We start from the raw sequence: 15,885 nt of genomic DNA on the forward strand, positions 1-15,885 counted from the left end.
GATGCGTACTCGCCATTCCGATGAATTATCCAAATCTCCATGAATGTGCTAATGACGCAGAAGATGACATTGACAAGGCAATTGCTGAAGATATGTACTTCCGAGTGCGATTTTACCGGCGATGTATTTGAAGACTCTTCCGAGTCACTACACATCAAGAGGGGTTTGGAGTCATTAGATACTTCGGAAGTGACGAACCGAGGGGTTTCCTGTTCTTATTTTAGTTCAATTTTGGGCAATTGCACCAGAATCCGCCATCAAATCGCGGGGCAACCGTAACCGTAATCGTATCCAACAAGGCATGTAAATATCTCAGAGAAAATTGGGGAAAAGAAATTTCATATTGCTGGCACTGAACTGTGTTTCAGATGAGGTCCTCAAAACTTATGTTTCCACATTTTGTTCAGGACTACTCTGTATAAGTAAAATGTCGTTCGGAGAGCAAACCCTTTCATAAATTTATTTCAGTTAATCCTTATTATCGCCTGCTAATTAAATTAATAAACTGATAACGGGATTAATGTCAATGTCATTGTGTTTAACATCATCTTGCCCTCAAAAATCAAAATCAAACGAGCGAAGAACAACGAATTAAAATTCGGTTTAAATATTGAGATTTATAGACAAATTTTGATTCTTTGGTGAAACTAACGAGATCATAAATTGGAATCTGGCAACACTTTCGACTTGTTCAACTTAACAGAACCTGCCAGTATCAGCTGTCCGCCTCTGATAACGGCTTTCAAATGGTTCTGATAAGCGCACTGATTCGCGGGTAGACCGACTCGTGTGCATCCGTCGATGTCCGTCGAATAACTGCGCCGCTTCAATGTGTACGAACAGGACGGCAACATCAGTTTTGTCTGCAATGTTTTCGTCGCGTCCCTTTTGTACTACTGTACGCTGGCTACCCCGACGGTTGCCATGGGGGCTTGGCGGCTGCGAAGACGTCGACCCAGTGCACAGTCGTTTGCAGATTTTGTCGCGATTCGGCGGTGTTCAGACTTGGCTTCATTCTCGTGAGTGTGGGAACTCCTCATCCTGAAAAAATTTCTGTGCGCGCTCAAAGTCCGCGAAAACGTAAAGGAAGTTGTCTCGAGGTGTTTACGTCCAGGATTTACGTAAGTTCCGCAGTGACTCGAGTCTGCTTTCGTGCGAATTTCGCGCGGTGATCCATTTGACAAGTGGAGCGGAGAAGAACGCGTGGTGGCGGTGCTCGGCTCGAAGGCTTGGGGCTCCATTTTGTGTGGTTTCGGTTCCGCTGATTTTTCCAGGGCAAGCTCTGCCTCCATTGAAAGTCGCGCCAATTAAACTGGCTGTTAAAAGCGAATCCAGACAGAATAGCTTCACGAGAAGTTACAAAAATAGGTCGAAGACGGTGTCGTTGGACGGTGATGGGGTTAGTCGCAAGCGAACCCAAGGAACTCGACCGAATGGTGGCCTTTGGCGGGATCTAGTGCGAAGTGCAATCAAGCAAACCTCGTCCGACCATTTCTCCGAAGAGCGGTTCGAATAGCTGGCCTGGAGGATTGTGAGATTTGTGTAGTCATTGTGCCAAAAGTGCGTGCCCGTTGGATTTTTCGTTGTTCCTGGTGATTTCAGAATTTTGTGTCAATTACCCATTGCCAGTTGCCTTTGCTACTTTCCGGACGCTCCTTGAACGACCCTCGACCGCTTGAGATTGGCAACCAACTGAGACTGCACCTCGTCCCCGGATAAATTTAACTGCAAAGAGTGCGCGACCGAAACGAGACGCTCCTCGCAACATTTCTGTCTAAAAATAGTGCATATCGTCTGTCTTTATTTTGATCCCCCCGCACCGAGCCCCCGCTCAAATCTGCAATAAAACTCGTTCTGCCCCAAGAGGAAGGTTGAAACGTGCAACCCAAACAAAACAGCTCGAAAGTAAACACACGAGCTCCGAAGAGTTATCCGAAGTCATTGCCTCAGTGCCAGTTACTGTGGGGCGTGCTTGTCTCCTCGCTTTGTTTTGGTAAACAGGAATGGCACCAATTTCAGTGTTCGACAAAACCTCGGCTGACGCTTCGAATTCCTCCTCTACAGCTTCTTCCCCGAACAACATGCCCAAGGAGGACTCCAAGGAGATGAACGGCTCAGCATCCATGGAGCAGGGCACCTCGAACTCCGGTAAGTACCAATGCGGGTGTGATGCTCGCCCGAGCCCCGGCCGAATGGCGGGTAGAATGGCTGAGCACTCGAACTGCCATTCCGCTGGCAGCTTCCGAGATACGTTGGGGTAGGTCATTTCAAGGGCTAGCGGTCGATACTCGGTCCCGCGATGCGGAACCAGGAAGACATTCTCGTTTGGTTCATTATAAAACACGTCGGACCTTGCACCGGAAGCAAGAGCAGTCACAAAATGAAAAGCAGTTTGGCAACCAAAGCTCTACGAGGTACACACATGAACTGTTTGTTGTTATTTTGGTTGGAACCCAGAAGAATTTATTCGGTATCAGAAGGTTTTAATGGTTTTAATTAGAAAGAAAACGTGAGTGCAATAAGCATCGGATGTTGGTAGGGCGGTGGATGTGTGGGTGCACGCAGGTCACATTTCAAAATTGAATTCTTTCCTTGCTCCTGGCCCTGAACCTGTACAGTAACAACAACAAACTCAAAAAGAAAACAAAATGAATTTTTCGACGCACTGGAAGACAGAGGGGGGGGGGGCGATATACATACGTTATCTACAATCAGGGGGAAGAAGATAAATTCCGTAAATATAAATAGGTTATTCCCTTGATCTTGGAAGCACTACTCGGACTGGTGCAGAGCTTTTTAAATGCCGTTGGGCCGAAAGAACAGAATATCAGGCGGAATTTAATACACTTCCGGGAATAATGTTTTATGAATGCCAAGGCTTTTGCCCGCGAAATTTTTATTGTTACGTAAATCATTGAGACTTTCTAAAGTATTTGATACCTTAAATTTTGCCCTCGTCTCTTCTGCTTCTCTGCTCTTCGCCTTCCCTCTTCTCTTAGCCTCCTCCTTTTTACTCTCCTTGTTTGTCTCCTCTTCTGCTTCCGCTTCTCTTCCGCTTTTCTCTTCTCCTTTTTTCTCCCTCTGCAACACACTGGTTTTAATAGATCCACGGTACTCCATATCTCTTCCCTTGACAATTGCGATCATCCATGATCGTGGCCGGGAATCGAACCTGGGTCACAAGATTGAAGCTGCCTCTTATTCACGAAAAAATTACGTTTATCTGCCATTCGTACTTATGACTGTAATTATTTCCTACCGCTTGTTTGACTATATTGCCTCTGAGAGCGGCCAACTTTTACATCCAGCTGATAGTCCCTGAAAAGAGCGAGATATTTACCAGAAATTACGCTAATTTCGGATTTCCTTGTAGTGTTCTGTCTATAGGTTTGGCTTGTCGAAAAGTGCGACTAAATATGATAGATATTCGTGGGCTAGCAATTTTCGAACCTTATTATTACCGAAACGTTAACAATGGCCCGGATAGGGGCTAACCTTACTCTACGACCTTTGGCAACCGGAGAACTGACTATGTTTCTGGAATATGCGCTCTTCGACTACGATATTGAGGGTTCCCAGAATGCTCGTTTTCTTCAAGTTGTACATTCTTGATCTAAGCGAAGTAAGATTCTTTTATGGCGATGTTCTTTTGTACTCTGGAAACTCAAGCGGAAGCAGAAACGAATCCGGAGTCGGGTTGTTCCTGATGGCTACCGCAAGGCGACTCTCTTGAACTGGAAGCCGTTTTCTGCCAGGATTCTGACCGCCATATTCTAGGAGCATCACAATTGTACAGTGCTATGTACCAACGGAGACTTCTGATATGGTGGAGAAGGATGCAATTACACGTATTTCAGGAGAGGCTTTCGAAAATTGAATTGTGTTCGTGATAGTTGATCTGAATGCCAAGGTGGTCTCGAACACAACACCTTGCTCGGATATTTAATGAGGAAGCACGATCTTGTCAATCGTAACAATAATGGTGGAACGTTTGTGGATTTCTGTAGCTTCCATCGCCTCGAAATTGGTGACACATTGTTCAAGCATAGAGCTTCCCGTAAAATCACCTATCAATTGACCACTTTGTAATCAGCGGATTTAAGATTTGTCTTCTAAATGTTTGTAACAAGAAGTGCGTTGACATCGAACTCGAAAGGGATCACCATGTGATGGTCACTTACCATCGCTTGCGTGTTGCATCCGCAGGGTTAGAGAGCTTCGATCTCCCAAGTTCAATATCGACAGCTCGTAAGCAGGTACACTGAGTAACTTGCATGAGAATATCGTTGAGCAGTCGCGATCGCGTCATTGAGCACGTCCAAAAGGGACGTCATAACATCTGACTGACTGCGGAATCGTGGAAGTGGATCGATGAACGAATGGGTTTGAAGGTTCTATTGATCGCTGAGAGTGATCGCATGCAAGACGCTTTCGAGCTCCGTTACTCTGTGAAATTCCGGGAAGTTTAACGTAGTGGATGACAAAACAGAATATGCTATTGCGCTGATCAGGGAAGCGGAAAATGTCGCTGAACGCAATGATTTCAGAAGTGTATACCGCATTACGAAAGAAATTGCATATGGTCGAAAACCTTTCGATTGCCCTTTGAAGGACATAAACGGTCGACCTCTGACCCATGATCACGAGCAGCTGAAAAGGTGGAGAGTCATTGTGGTATTTATCGTTGCACATGTAGTTTCTGCAGATCTGCTACTTCCATTCGTACGGAAATCCTAGGAGTCCGAGCATTTTCCCAGAAAGTGGAAGAAGGGGAGGATCGTTAAGATACCAAAGATGGGCACCCATTATGAGTGACAATTGGAGGGCTATCTGCGTGCTCCCTGCCGTCGGAAAGATAATGGCTAAAATAATCCTAGAACGCGTTAAAGAACATCGAAAGCTTGTTAAAAAGAGATCAGTCTGGTTTCAGCTTGGAATCTCCCTTCATTGATCCCATCAACACTCTATGGATCATTTTGGAACAGTACGCGGAACTTAGATCTTCGCTTCACTTGCTCTTCATCGATTTCGAAAAAGCTTTTGATAGCGTGAACAAGGAGTGTATCTGTTCTGCTCTATACAATAGCTATTATGAGAGCGAAATATGATGGCGCAAAATGTCACGTGCTGCATAGACTTAAATTTTCAAAGGAATTTGAGATTCAAAGTGGTGTCCCCCACGGTTGCATCTTGTCACCGATATTATTTTTTCTTTTTATCTTTATGCTGCTTTTTGTCCAGGGGACGTGGGGAAGTTCAATGGACTATGAAATACCTCGACTATACTGATGGTCATGGACCTTGGCTCTTGATTTGGAAAGAGATGCAAATTGAGTTGCATTGAAGATAAACCACATCAACAAATCGAAAGATTCCAGTCTGATGTGTCATTGCATTAATGGACAGACTATTGTATATCTACTTTCTGCCGGCGGTGGCACTGAACTGGATGTTGCTCCAAACATTAACAGCGCTGTCAGTCTGAAATTTGGAAATGCAGTTATCTCAACATTAATATCAAGTTGAGACTGTTCTAGTGTTCTTTCTGCGCTCTATATGAAAGTAGAACATGAAAAGTGATCCCACTGTCACTCAATAGCTCCAAGCGGCCTACTATTACTTTAAACGAATTTGATCGGCGCACAGGCTTGTGACCCGTGGGCGATGTGATCCGAAGACGGAAGTGACATTGCTGGCTACGCCAAGCAGTAAAAAGCGGGCAACAACGGGCGGGTCGCCCGAAGAATACTTGGCGCAGAACAATGGGGAAGGATTGTGGACGTCTCAGGAAATCCTGGAGGGAGTTAAAGCGTATTTCAGCGAACCGCGAACGATGGTGCATATGTTGGCGCGCTATACCCTACAAGGGATGAACCGCAACTATACATATTGTTGTTTTGCGGATGTGGATTCCGCTAGTTAATACATTCCTAAAAAATACTAACACAATAACACAAAACGTCCTGTTGTTGCGAAGATCCTGCTGCGGGTGCCAAGAGCGCCAAAGTAGAGTAGAGTAGAGAGTGCTGTGAAATGTTTTTTTATGTGTTTAGTGAGAGTCTCTAGAGCTGGTCCAAGGTTTCGCGACGGAAAAAATGTACTGCCTGGTTATTTCAGCTTCGATGTCGCAATAAAATATTTTATTCTCGCTTATGTTTATTGGGCGTAATCGAAGGGAAGTTTCCAGCTGCAGGCTATGCTGTCATTACGGGTCAGTACGCTATATAATGGCATTGATGTCGCCCGGTCCTGATAATGCGCCTAGTATGATGTTTCGTGTGTTCTCGGCATGAGAATATTTGTATAAAATCGCACAATAACCCAACTGCCTTGCATACTTGGGGGTCGCTTTACCTTTCCGTTATAATAATCGACAGCCTTGTGCAACCTTCCCGTCGATTGAGCCATTTATGGTCTATTCAGATCGTAAAACTCCTACCCTTCGCATATAGCGAAAATATTTGATTTCCTTGTAAATTGCGAGGAGTTCTCTGCCATAAGTGTTATGTTATTGATGCGCTGCGCTCTAAAAGTAAAAACCTAGTGGCTTGCTATTTCCGTATTGGAGTTGCTCCAGCAATACACCAATGGCTGCGTTTGCTGTGTGGAATAGCAAAGTTAACGACGTCCCAGACATTAGATGCGTTGCTTCAGCGATTAAATTTTTGCTCAATTCCGTTCATTCTATGCATCTCCTATCGTGTTTTCGGTAGCCTTTCGTGAGTACATTCGCTAGTACCGCGGCGGCATTTGGTAGAAATTTCCAATAAAAATAGATTATCCTCAAGTATCTGTGCAGTTCGGACGTTTAAATCTTATGATGGCTTTCACTCGCGTTGGAGTAAGTCTGGTTCTATTTTGGTCGATTAAGCATTTCGCAATTTGCTGGCAGTATGCATTTCGGCGAGTTTACTTTGAACGCTAAAAGTCGCTCAAAAATTTGCTGTAAATGTTCAAGGTTTTCCGTCTTGCTTGTGGATGAAACTAGAACATTGGCCAGGTAAACATAGCAGAAAGGTAGGCCGTAGAGAACCGTATCCAGAAAACGATGAAAGGTTTGTTCTTCGTTGCGGATTCGGGTGGACTCGGAGGAACCGAATGTTGTACAAATGAACGTTTTTGGGTATATTGTCCGGGTAAATTAGCACCTGATAATAAGCGTACGCCAGATCTCTTTTGCTAAAATAGATTTTCCATTTAAAACGTGCGTACAATCCTCCATTTTCCGACTTGTCTAGGACCTAAGGGAAGTTGGCTCGACCATCGCTTAGCGTATTAACTGCGTTAACGTCCTAAGTGTTCTGCCCAAAATCTGGAAATGCAACTATCTCAGCACCAATATCAATTAGAGGTTGTTTCGCGCCAATATTAAATTTATGCTGCCGTACGAGAGTAGCTCTCTTTCCTGGTATTTCTAAGCTCTCATCAACTCAGGGACTTATGACAACCATATATTTTGCTTTGATTATCAACCCGTTGGAGGAAACCCTTTTATCATACCGAACGCTACGCTGCACTTCTTGCACTTTACTTCGGTGACGGAATTCTAGTATGTCGTGCTCGCTCCCATTCGTTGAGCCAAGATAATCAATTTCGTGCCTACCAAAAACGCACTTCCATATATTGACGACTACGTCTAACTTTTCAAGTCGTTCGAACAGCAATTGAACATGTAGCATATGCTGTTCAGTGTTTTTCGATGCTAATAAAAATGTTTTCAATAATGCAAATATGAAAGCTTAGCCTCCGGATCATATCGTTCATAAAACGCTAGAACGACTTCCTGACAATCGAGAGATTGAATGTCATCATAGTAAATTTAGAAAGATTGAACGGCGTGTGGAATGTCTGATTCGTCAATTTAAATTTGATGATACGCGCTCAACAGATTGACTTCGGGAAACATCGTCTTCTCAATCAATCCGGTGGTAATCTCTTGATGGTGTAATATCGGGTGCCGGCAGGCAGGGAAGGTTCCAGGTTCCTTCTAGATGCAGACGGATCGGGCATTGACACTTTGAGGAGTGGAGTTTTAATTAGAATGGTCGGATTCAAAACGTTTGGAAATTGTAAAAGGTTGTGGCAACAGGGAACGCCTTTGATTGATAATATTTCAAAATGTTTGAAATCCTTTTGAAATGCTTTTGGCCTCGGAATCTAGTATCCAACGATTTCTGGTACCTACTATGAACCATAGTGCTTCAGTAAATAAATCAGCTCCAAAGATTGAGTGAGAGACGCGGCGACACAGAAGAGTCAAGTGAATGACGAAGACCTAAATTTTGTGTTAGAGTTTTCTAGCTGCATGTGTTAATGATGGTACCCTTAGCGGCATACGGGTGAAATGGTGTTCGCTGTTTCGACCGGAGTTTCATTCGTTTCTCATCGACTTCGATGTATAGACTAATCTTGGCAAGTGAGTTCTCGCTGGCCTGAATTACGAGAGCACACCATCGAAGACGCCTCTCTCGCAATTTTTTTCACGATTGGTGCAACCCACGTCGTCATGCCATTACTCTAACGCAACATCTTTGTCTCCATTATCGTCAGGCGCCGTTCATTGTCTTTTATAGTCACCCTGTCGCCCTCTATAGTTCTGAGCATTGGGCGACTATAAAAGACAATGAATAACACTACGGAAAATTTTGGATTAAAGACATTGCGTATCATATCACAAAGAACATAAGTTGTGGAACGCCACTTCATCTAGGTTGCGCTAATGCGTGAAGCAATGTCATAAGGAATTTCAGTTGGCTAATAACATTGATCTGAGATATTTAAATCGTTCAGTTCTGGGCGGGTCACTGCCACTGACTGATGGTGCCGGTTTCATTGCGATCGGTCTTTAAAATTTCTGTTTTATTCGGTTTTATTTGAACAAGTTGCGCTAGATTAGCTATGCTATGAGACACTAGGAAACATAATCTGCATTAAAGCAATGTATAGAGGGCTGCACCCAGGATGTCCGATGGACTTTTAATTATATTCAAAATTAGGCCCTGGTCGGGGGTGAATAATAATGCCGATCTGCTTCTCCAAAACGCCGGTATTTTGACTGACACAATTGAGCTTACTTGTGCTGAGTCATCCGTCTCGAATTTATGGACCTCCGGCATGATAATCTGTCAAAACGAGAATCACTCCTAAATTGATCGGGATCACGTGGAAGTCACCAATTTGTAAGGAAAACTACCGCAACAATTCGTTCAACAAAAGCAACAATTTATTTAAGTAGCACAATGAGTCCAATCAACCATCTGCAAATCACGCGCTCTGTTACGTTGATTGACAGGAGTGATCAAACCTCGATGATCGTGCCAATCGGCGTCATGCAGGCACCTTTGGGTTGCAGTTAATTAGGGGAGCACCAACAGGTTCCATAGTGGTAAGTTACGTAAATTTTTCTGCATCTTCGATTTGTGCATCCTATTCAAAGGCTTGTCGATGAGGGTATGTAAATATACAAAGCCATAGGATAAGATTGAAAATGTGATTCAAGTTCAAGAAAAGAAAAGTAGTAAATGGAAAAAGAGAAATTACTAGAAACGAATGGAAACCCGAGATGGTATGTTGACCTTCTATTGGAGTGGAAAATTTCTATTTTTCTGGTGGCTGGACTTCGTATGTAGCGATATTAGTTTTTTTTTTGCTCTTTAACCTAAAACAAAATTAATTTTTTTAAACTCTTCAGTCTCTCGGGTGGCACCCTATATCGCAAAAATGTAAATGGGCGCAAGAAGTGATGAAGATTTATTGCTAACACTGCACACGCCGTCAGCTCTGCGAATATAATTTTATTGTAAGTTGTAGTTTTTTGCTAAGTTAATCTACACATGCGGATTGTACGGTATCCGTAATGTGCACACGAACCAAGGCCTTTTAACTGGCGAGTTCTGTGCCCTTGAATTGTACTGGGGAAAGTCAAAACCAGTACAAGGCTTAGGTTCATTTCAAACCCACACAGTTCATTTCTCTTTCTACACTTGCTCCTTTGTATTGCGTTTCCTCCACGCTGCGTACTAAAATTCAAGACATGTTGCTTCCGTTTCCGTATTGAAACTCAGAATGTAGACTCGACACCCAATCAGGTTGTATCCCGGTCAAATGAATTTATAAATAATTGAAGTGAATAAAAGCGGTTATTGGAGAAGTCAATTGCCTCGGCAACAACATTACACAGCGATTTGCGATTCTCTGTGTATTGTGGACGACCAGAGCCAGGCGTCGATATGAATTGCGGACTTTGTCCAACTAGTCTCACTTATTGCCGTGAAATATGATTAACCGCTTCAAGGAATCTGTAATTTATTGGTTATACTGCGAACAGAATCAAACTACTTCATAAATGTCTGTGACCAAGATGCCGATGGAAGCCTTCATGTGGGTGTTACATAACAGGCTTTAACGAGTGGAGTTTGTGCACACATTCCATTGTTCATGTTCTTGGATCACGTGAAAAAAGGCGACATATATCATTGGGGACTGCACGAGAAATTTCGCTCCACGTGAGGAATTCAACAAATTTTGGCCTTGCAGAAAATCAGATTGGACTGAATTAAGTCAATCAAAAAGCATTCTTTTATCGTTTTAAAATGTGTCAGCTACGCAGTGCCGAGACAGAAACTACACAAGTTAACGATAACGAACTCCGCAATGTCTCATTTAAAATATTCAGAGAAATGAAGTTCAAAATTCGCCGCAGACCAAATAGATTAGAGAATTATTGAGATAATAGTCATATTCTGTTGACATGCAAAAACTTGGATTTCCATTACATAAACGGCTGACGACATAAATGAAACTATCTCATCATTTAGGTGGCTTGGAAAATCTTGGACTCATACATAATCAAGGTCATCAATCATCAGATGCCAACTCTAGTCATCAGATCGGTCTGGATTGGCAATTCGCCTACACCTAGATACAAGATTATGAAAAATATCAATGAAGTGTCCGCAAGAATCTGCCTTTTCTTATCACAAACTAATGACATTGGTAGTTAGCGTAACGTAAACGAAGAATGCATAAGAAATCTTTGGGGTTTGGGTTGATAAGAAATATGGTCATACATATATGGTGAAAAAATTAGAATGGGATTTTTTAGTTTTTTACACATTAAGGAGATAGCGTGCTAAGCTCGTAGACGGCACCTGATGAGACGCCAGTGTTGCTGCGCGAAATCACTAGCCATTATAAATCTAAATAAAGTTGAAGGAAAGATTGTAATTTCAGGACCAAAATAGCCCTTAGCTTCCTAAATATGAATATATGTAGAATAAAAAATAATTGCCTGTCTTTACTTAAAAAAAAAACATTTTTTTCTTTTTGAAAAACAAGAAACCTAGAAAACTACGTGCCAGCCATTGTAAATTTCTTTAAGCTTGAATGTCGTCACGTTACCAAGCAGGTTCTTGAAACATCCAACCTTAAATCAGGGTCTTGTGTGAAAAAGGGAGCACCTCACCTATTGAACCGGATTTTATCCACAACTTGACGGTCATGGTATCGCTCATAGATTTCGTCGTTATGTAGGCTACGGAATCGTCCATCCTCATGTAGGGAGCCAAACATTTCCTTGCTAAGAATCCAAGTCTCCGAAAGATAAAGTCATTCAGGTGCCAAAGTGTGTGGAATTAACAAAAATAAAGAATTCAAAAAACCATTGTCGTTTTCGCTTTCCTAATTAAGGTTTTGTGTGAAACAAAACCTTATTAGAATCGAGACGGTGTCTGTCTGTCCGTCTGTCTGTCTGTCTGTCACACCCGATTTATTCGGAAACGGTTAAACCGATTGTCACGAAAATTGGTGAGTGTATGTAATCTGGTGTTCCCTTTACATGCAGTAAGTGGCGCCATCTTGTGTGAAGTTTAAGGGGGGGCTCCCCATACATGTACTTTTCGAAACTTGTTCAATTTTTGATATTGGGTGAAACATAGGGGAGTGAGGGTTCAAAATATGACCCCCAAAAAGTGTAACAGGTCTCGTTCTCAGAACCTGTCCAACCGAAAAATCTAAAAAAAATCACAGTGGTGCACCTCTACGAAATCTAGGCCTCAAAATATATCCGGTTCCGATATCTGCACAAATAAAGTTAATAATAGTATATTTCCACATTTTAGAAATTTACCCGGCACCCCCCTTATGTTCATCACAGAAGTACAAAATTTGGCATGCGTATAAAAAAGAACCTAATGCATAAGTTGGTCAAGTTTGAAAAAAATCCATCTATTATTAACAGAGTTATAAGGGGTGAAACTTTACAATTTTTTGTGAATTTCGTGCACTCTACAGCCTGCATGACGTCATCATCACATATCAATTCGCCAATACCACAACGAAATGAGCTCTTATGAATTGGGTCGCAGGGAATTATTTTGTTTTAGTTTTTTAGTTATTTGTCAGCCAGACATGTGTGTATGTAGGTATATAATATATGCGTGCTAATGAACTTTGCGGGTAGTGCCTAATTCAAATAGATATAAAAAGTAAATCGGAGGTATGGGTACGATCAATTTATATACGTGCTTACATATATGTGTACAGCATTCGGAAATAGGCAGTTTGTTTGTTTAGGGTGAACGCAATATCTATGGTTGTAATATGTACGTATGTCTCGTAGTTTGGAAAAATATGAAGGATTATGTTGGAATTGTAGTTATATACGGATAGAAAAATGTGCGTTGAAATTTATTACGTAAGATGAACACAAAACCTTTATACCCGAAGCGCGAGCTTCCGGTATTCCGACTTGTTTTTATTTACCGCAGATATACATATTTCGGTGGCTACTTATTATCTTCTTCAGTGCTTGGTTTCGAATACAACAGTTGTATTTTGTTTAAGGATTGAGGGAGCCTTGAGGCCGGTATCAACTTGATGATGGGCTAGATCAATAGGGGAGAAACTTTCTCTAATTTTTTTGGTCAACGGACCCTCCTTTGCAAATTTCGGTTACATTGTTCGAGTTAGCGTCTGTTGAGTTGCCAGTTCTTCTTTTGTGTAAAACAAAACCTTATGACGAATTTCTTGTCTGTCACACATACTTTTCTTAGTGGTCGGTGGGTCAGTGGGAGATTAGAATTATTAGCCCCCCAGGCAACCAATGGGCAGCATCATTCTACGTTGAGTTGAGGGGATTCCCGTCCATAGAATCGGAGGTGTAACATTTTTTTTCAGCGAACGGTGAACACTACAGATATATTCTTACTAACTTTTTCGCACCCCAACTAAAAGGAATTAATGTCACTGCCATATTACCTCTTTCTTCACACACTGTTCCGAGATCTCAAGCAATAGCTACCACAGTCATGTCATCTGCATAAGTTTGGGCATGTATTGAGAGATTTTGCAGTTTATATAGTAGTGAATTGCTCAAAATATTCGGCAGAAGTGGTGATAGCACACTTTGTTGGCAGTCTTTCGTTGCTTCTGTTGTCAGGTACGATGAACGCCCACTTCTGAACACCGCTTTCTCTGCGTTAGTATAACACGGAATCATTTACTCGCCTTTCAGAGTTGCGTCCTCATCTTTGAAACCAAAGAGGAACAGACTCATAGTTCCCTCCAGATATTTCAGCGGAAATGAAGTTAAATTGATCTGCCTGAAGTTCTTTCGATTTGAGTAGTCATCTTTCCTAGGCTTAGATATACAGACTACCTTAAACTTCTGGCAAGAGGTAGACAAGTGATCCAGAACAAGACATTTCTTATAAGTCGCCATAGGTGCTCTATACCCTTCTTTGGCATGGCTGTATAGATGTGAATAGATTGAAACATTCTAATATACCCACATTATCATTGTTTACTACGTAATATTTTCTCCCATATACTGAACATTCATATGTACCTAAAAGTACAGGCCTACTAAGCATGGGTAAATTTTGTATAAATTAGGAAACATAAATATAGAAATATAAAGCTCGTCAGAATTATCAAAGCTGAACAGGACGTGTTTAAATCTTGTGGAGCTTAAGCAATTGCTGCTCCCAAAATTGGTTGGCCTGGAGTTTGGCACTTTAGCTGCTCCGACTTTCCATAAACTCGTATAGAGAGAAGGCAAGATAAAGAGGCTAGGATCGGAGGGGGCATAAATACGACCATTAGGAACTATCATTGGACTGGTCACATCACACTTCCTCCTATTTCAATCACCTGTTCTCTCACTTGGTGTACTTCCAAGAGATCCCATACAGACTCAATTTTCGACTTCTTGAAAGTTTCATCCGGTTTTCCAAGAGAGTCCAATTTGGCTGAAATGTGTCTTTTGTCTTTCAGTTCCTCACAATATGCTCTAAAGGAGTCTTGCTTTGAACATTTTACAAGCCCCTTTTATTCGTGCTGTCAATCCCGAAAGTTTAAACAGTCTTCATTCTTATTGCTTTTCCCAACACCATTAAAAAATCTACTAATTTCCTAAGTTTTTGTAGTTCTCGGCTCCACCAGGTAACCGTGTGCGATTCAATTGATCTCTATTGCCAGTGATGTCTTTGGCTGCCTAGGGGCTTGCATTTTGCTGCTATTCCATTTACATTCCAGTCTGTTCGCCTGCAATAGTCAAATTCTAAGTAACGGTGTGGATTGTAGTTTCTTATCGATTGCCTGCCCAATCCTTTTTTTTGTGCCGAGATTCGTGTTCGATGGTTTTCTCTTCAGCCGTCTTGATTGCGTCTTTCAGCAGACTTCAATCATAGTTGTTGGTGTCGGTTTATCGTCTGTAGGATTTGTTCATCTAGTCAGGGTTGATTGATTTAGATCATGATGATGATCAAATGATTTAAATCATGACTGCACCCTAAAGCTCCACAATTCGGTACAACAAATATTGTTTTTACCCACGTAAGCTCGGTAGAGGGCAAAATGTTGAGAGTTAATTTGAAAATGTTGTTCTTTGTTTTCTTCGCCGAGCTGATATGTCATCCGTATTAACAATTTTTCTGCAAATCTCATGGGATGAAAGTGGTTGAGCATTGCTCTATGATCGCAACTCATTTTTTCGTCAATTAATCAGGTTTGGCCCTGATCCAATATGGATTGTTGTGCCAACGATTATTATTATATAGTCAGGTTTGATGACCGTTAACCTTCAAAGGTGCTTTGAGACGATCTTTGTCGAATTCTACTGTCGATGTCAAAGTTGCCATTTTTTAATTTTGTGAACCGTTCCCGTGTTGTTGACGCGCCCATGAAGCCATCTTCGCAAACGCTGAAAAACAGCTGCATCAGTTTTGTCGTCACAATGAAAGGCGAAAAACAGGAAATGTCAGAATTACAGAAATACAACTGTTTTTTTTAGAGATTTTTCAGGGAATTCGTGTCTTTTTGCTCGGTGAGGCCGATGTTCCATGTAACGATTTCGGGACGGAACAGAAAAGTTCTTGAATTTTGAACAAAGCCAGACTCTTATTGCTAGTCCTTATTGATGATTTTATCCATTATTCCACACGACAACTTTCTCACTTCGCTGCGAATGCTTTGCATATAATGTCGACTTGGGTGTTATTATTAGAAACAGTATTTTTTTAAGGGTTGGCAGTTAAGAAAATTGAAATCTACCATTTATCTCTTAATTAAAATAAATTTGTTATAAATGTAAATAAATGATAAAAACATTTATTTGATTTTTAAAAAACAAATAAAAAAATCTGTAAAAACCAAAAAAAAAATCATGATTTCTATCAACCCTGATTCTAACGCTCGGACATGTTGCAATTTACAGCGCGGTATGAACGTACATCAAGGATGCTAAATGCAACTCGTTTCACAATAAGGACGTGATTAATCTGGTTAAATATTGTCCAATATGATGAAGCCCATGTTATCTTGCGGATTCTGCGGTAAGAGGAACAAGTCGATACAATTGAATTTCATGCTTTCGGATTTTGTTAG

At 41.6% G+C, this 15,885-nt stretch overlaps 1 protein-coding gene across 1 annotated transcript in view; it reads left to right on the forward strand.

Moving 5' to 3' along the window:
• The first annotated feature begins 950 nt into the window (after positions 1-950).
• Positions 951-15,885, forward strand: part of LOC119660402 (6-phosphofructo-2-kinase/fructose-2,6-bisphosphatase-like) — a 272,893-nt gene continuing 257,958 nt past the window's right edge. Inside the window, exon 1 of the mRNA XM_038068941.1 lies at positions 951-2,148. Coding sequence (XP_037924869.1) covers positions 2,004-2,148 — 145 coding nt within the window. The 5' untranslated portion in view covers positions 951-2,003. The remainder of the gene's footprint in view (positions 2,149-15,885) is intronic.

This window comes from Hermetia illucens, chromosome 1 (genome assembly GCF_905115235.1).
Source record: "Hermetia illucens chromosome 1, iHerIll2.2.curated.20191125, whole genome shotgun sequence".
In the NCBI taxonomy this organism is placed as follows: domain Eukaryota; kingdom Metazoa; phylum Arthropoda; class Insecta; order Diptera; family Stratiomyidae; genus Hermetia; species Hermetia illucens.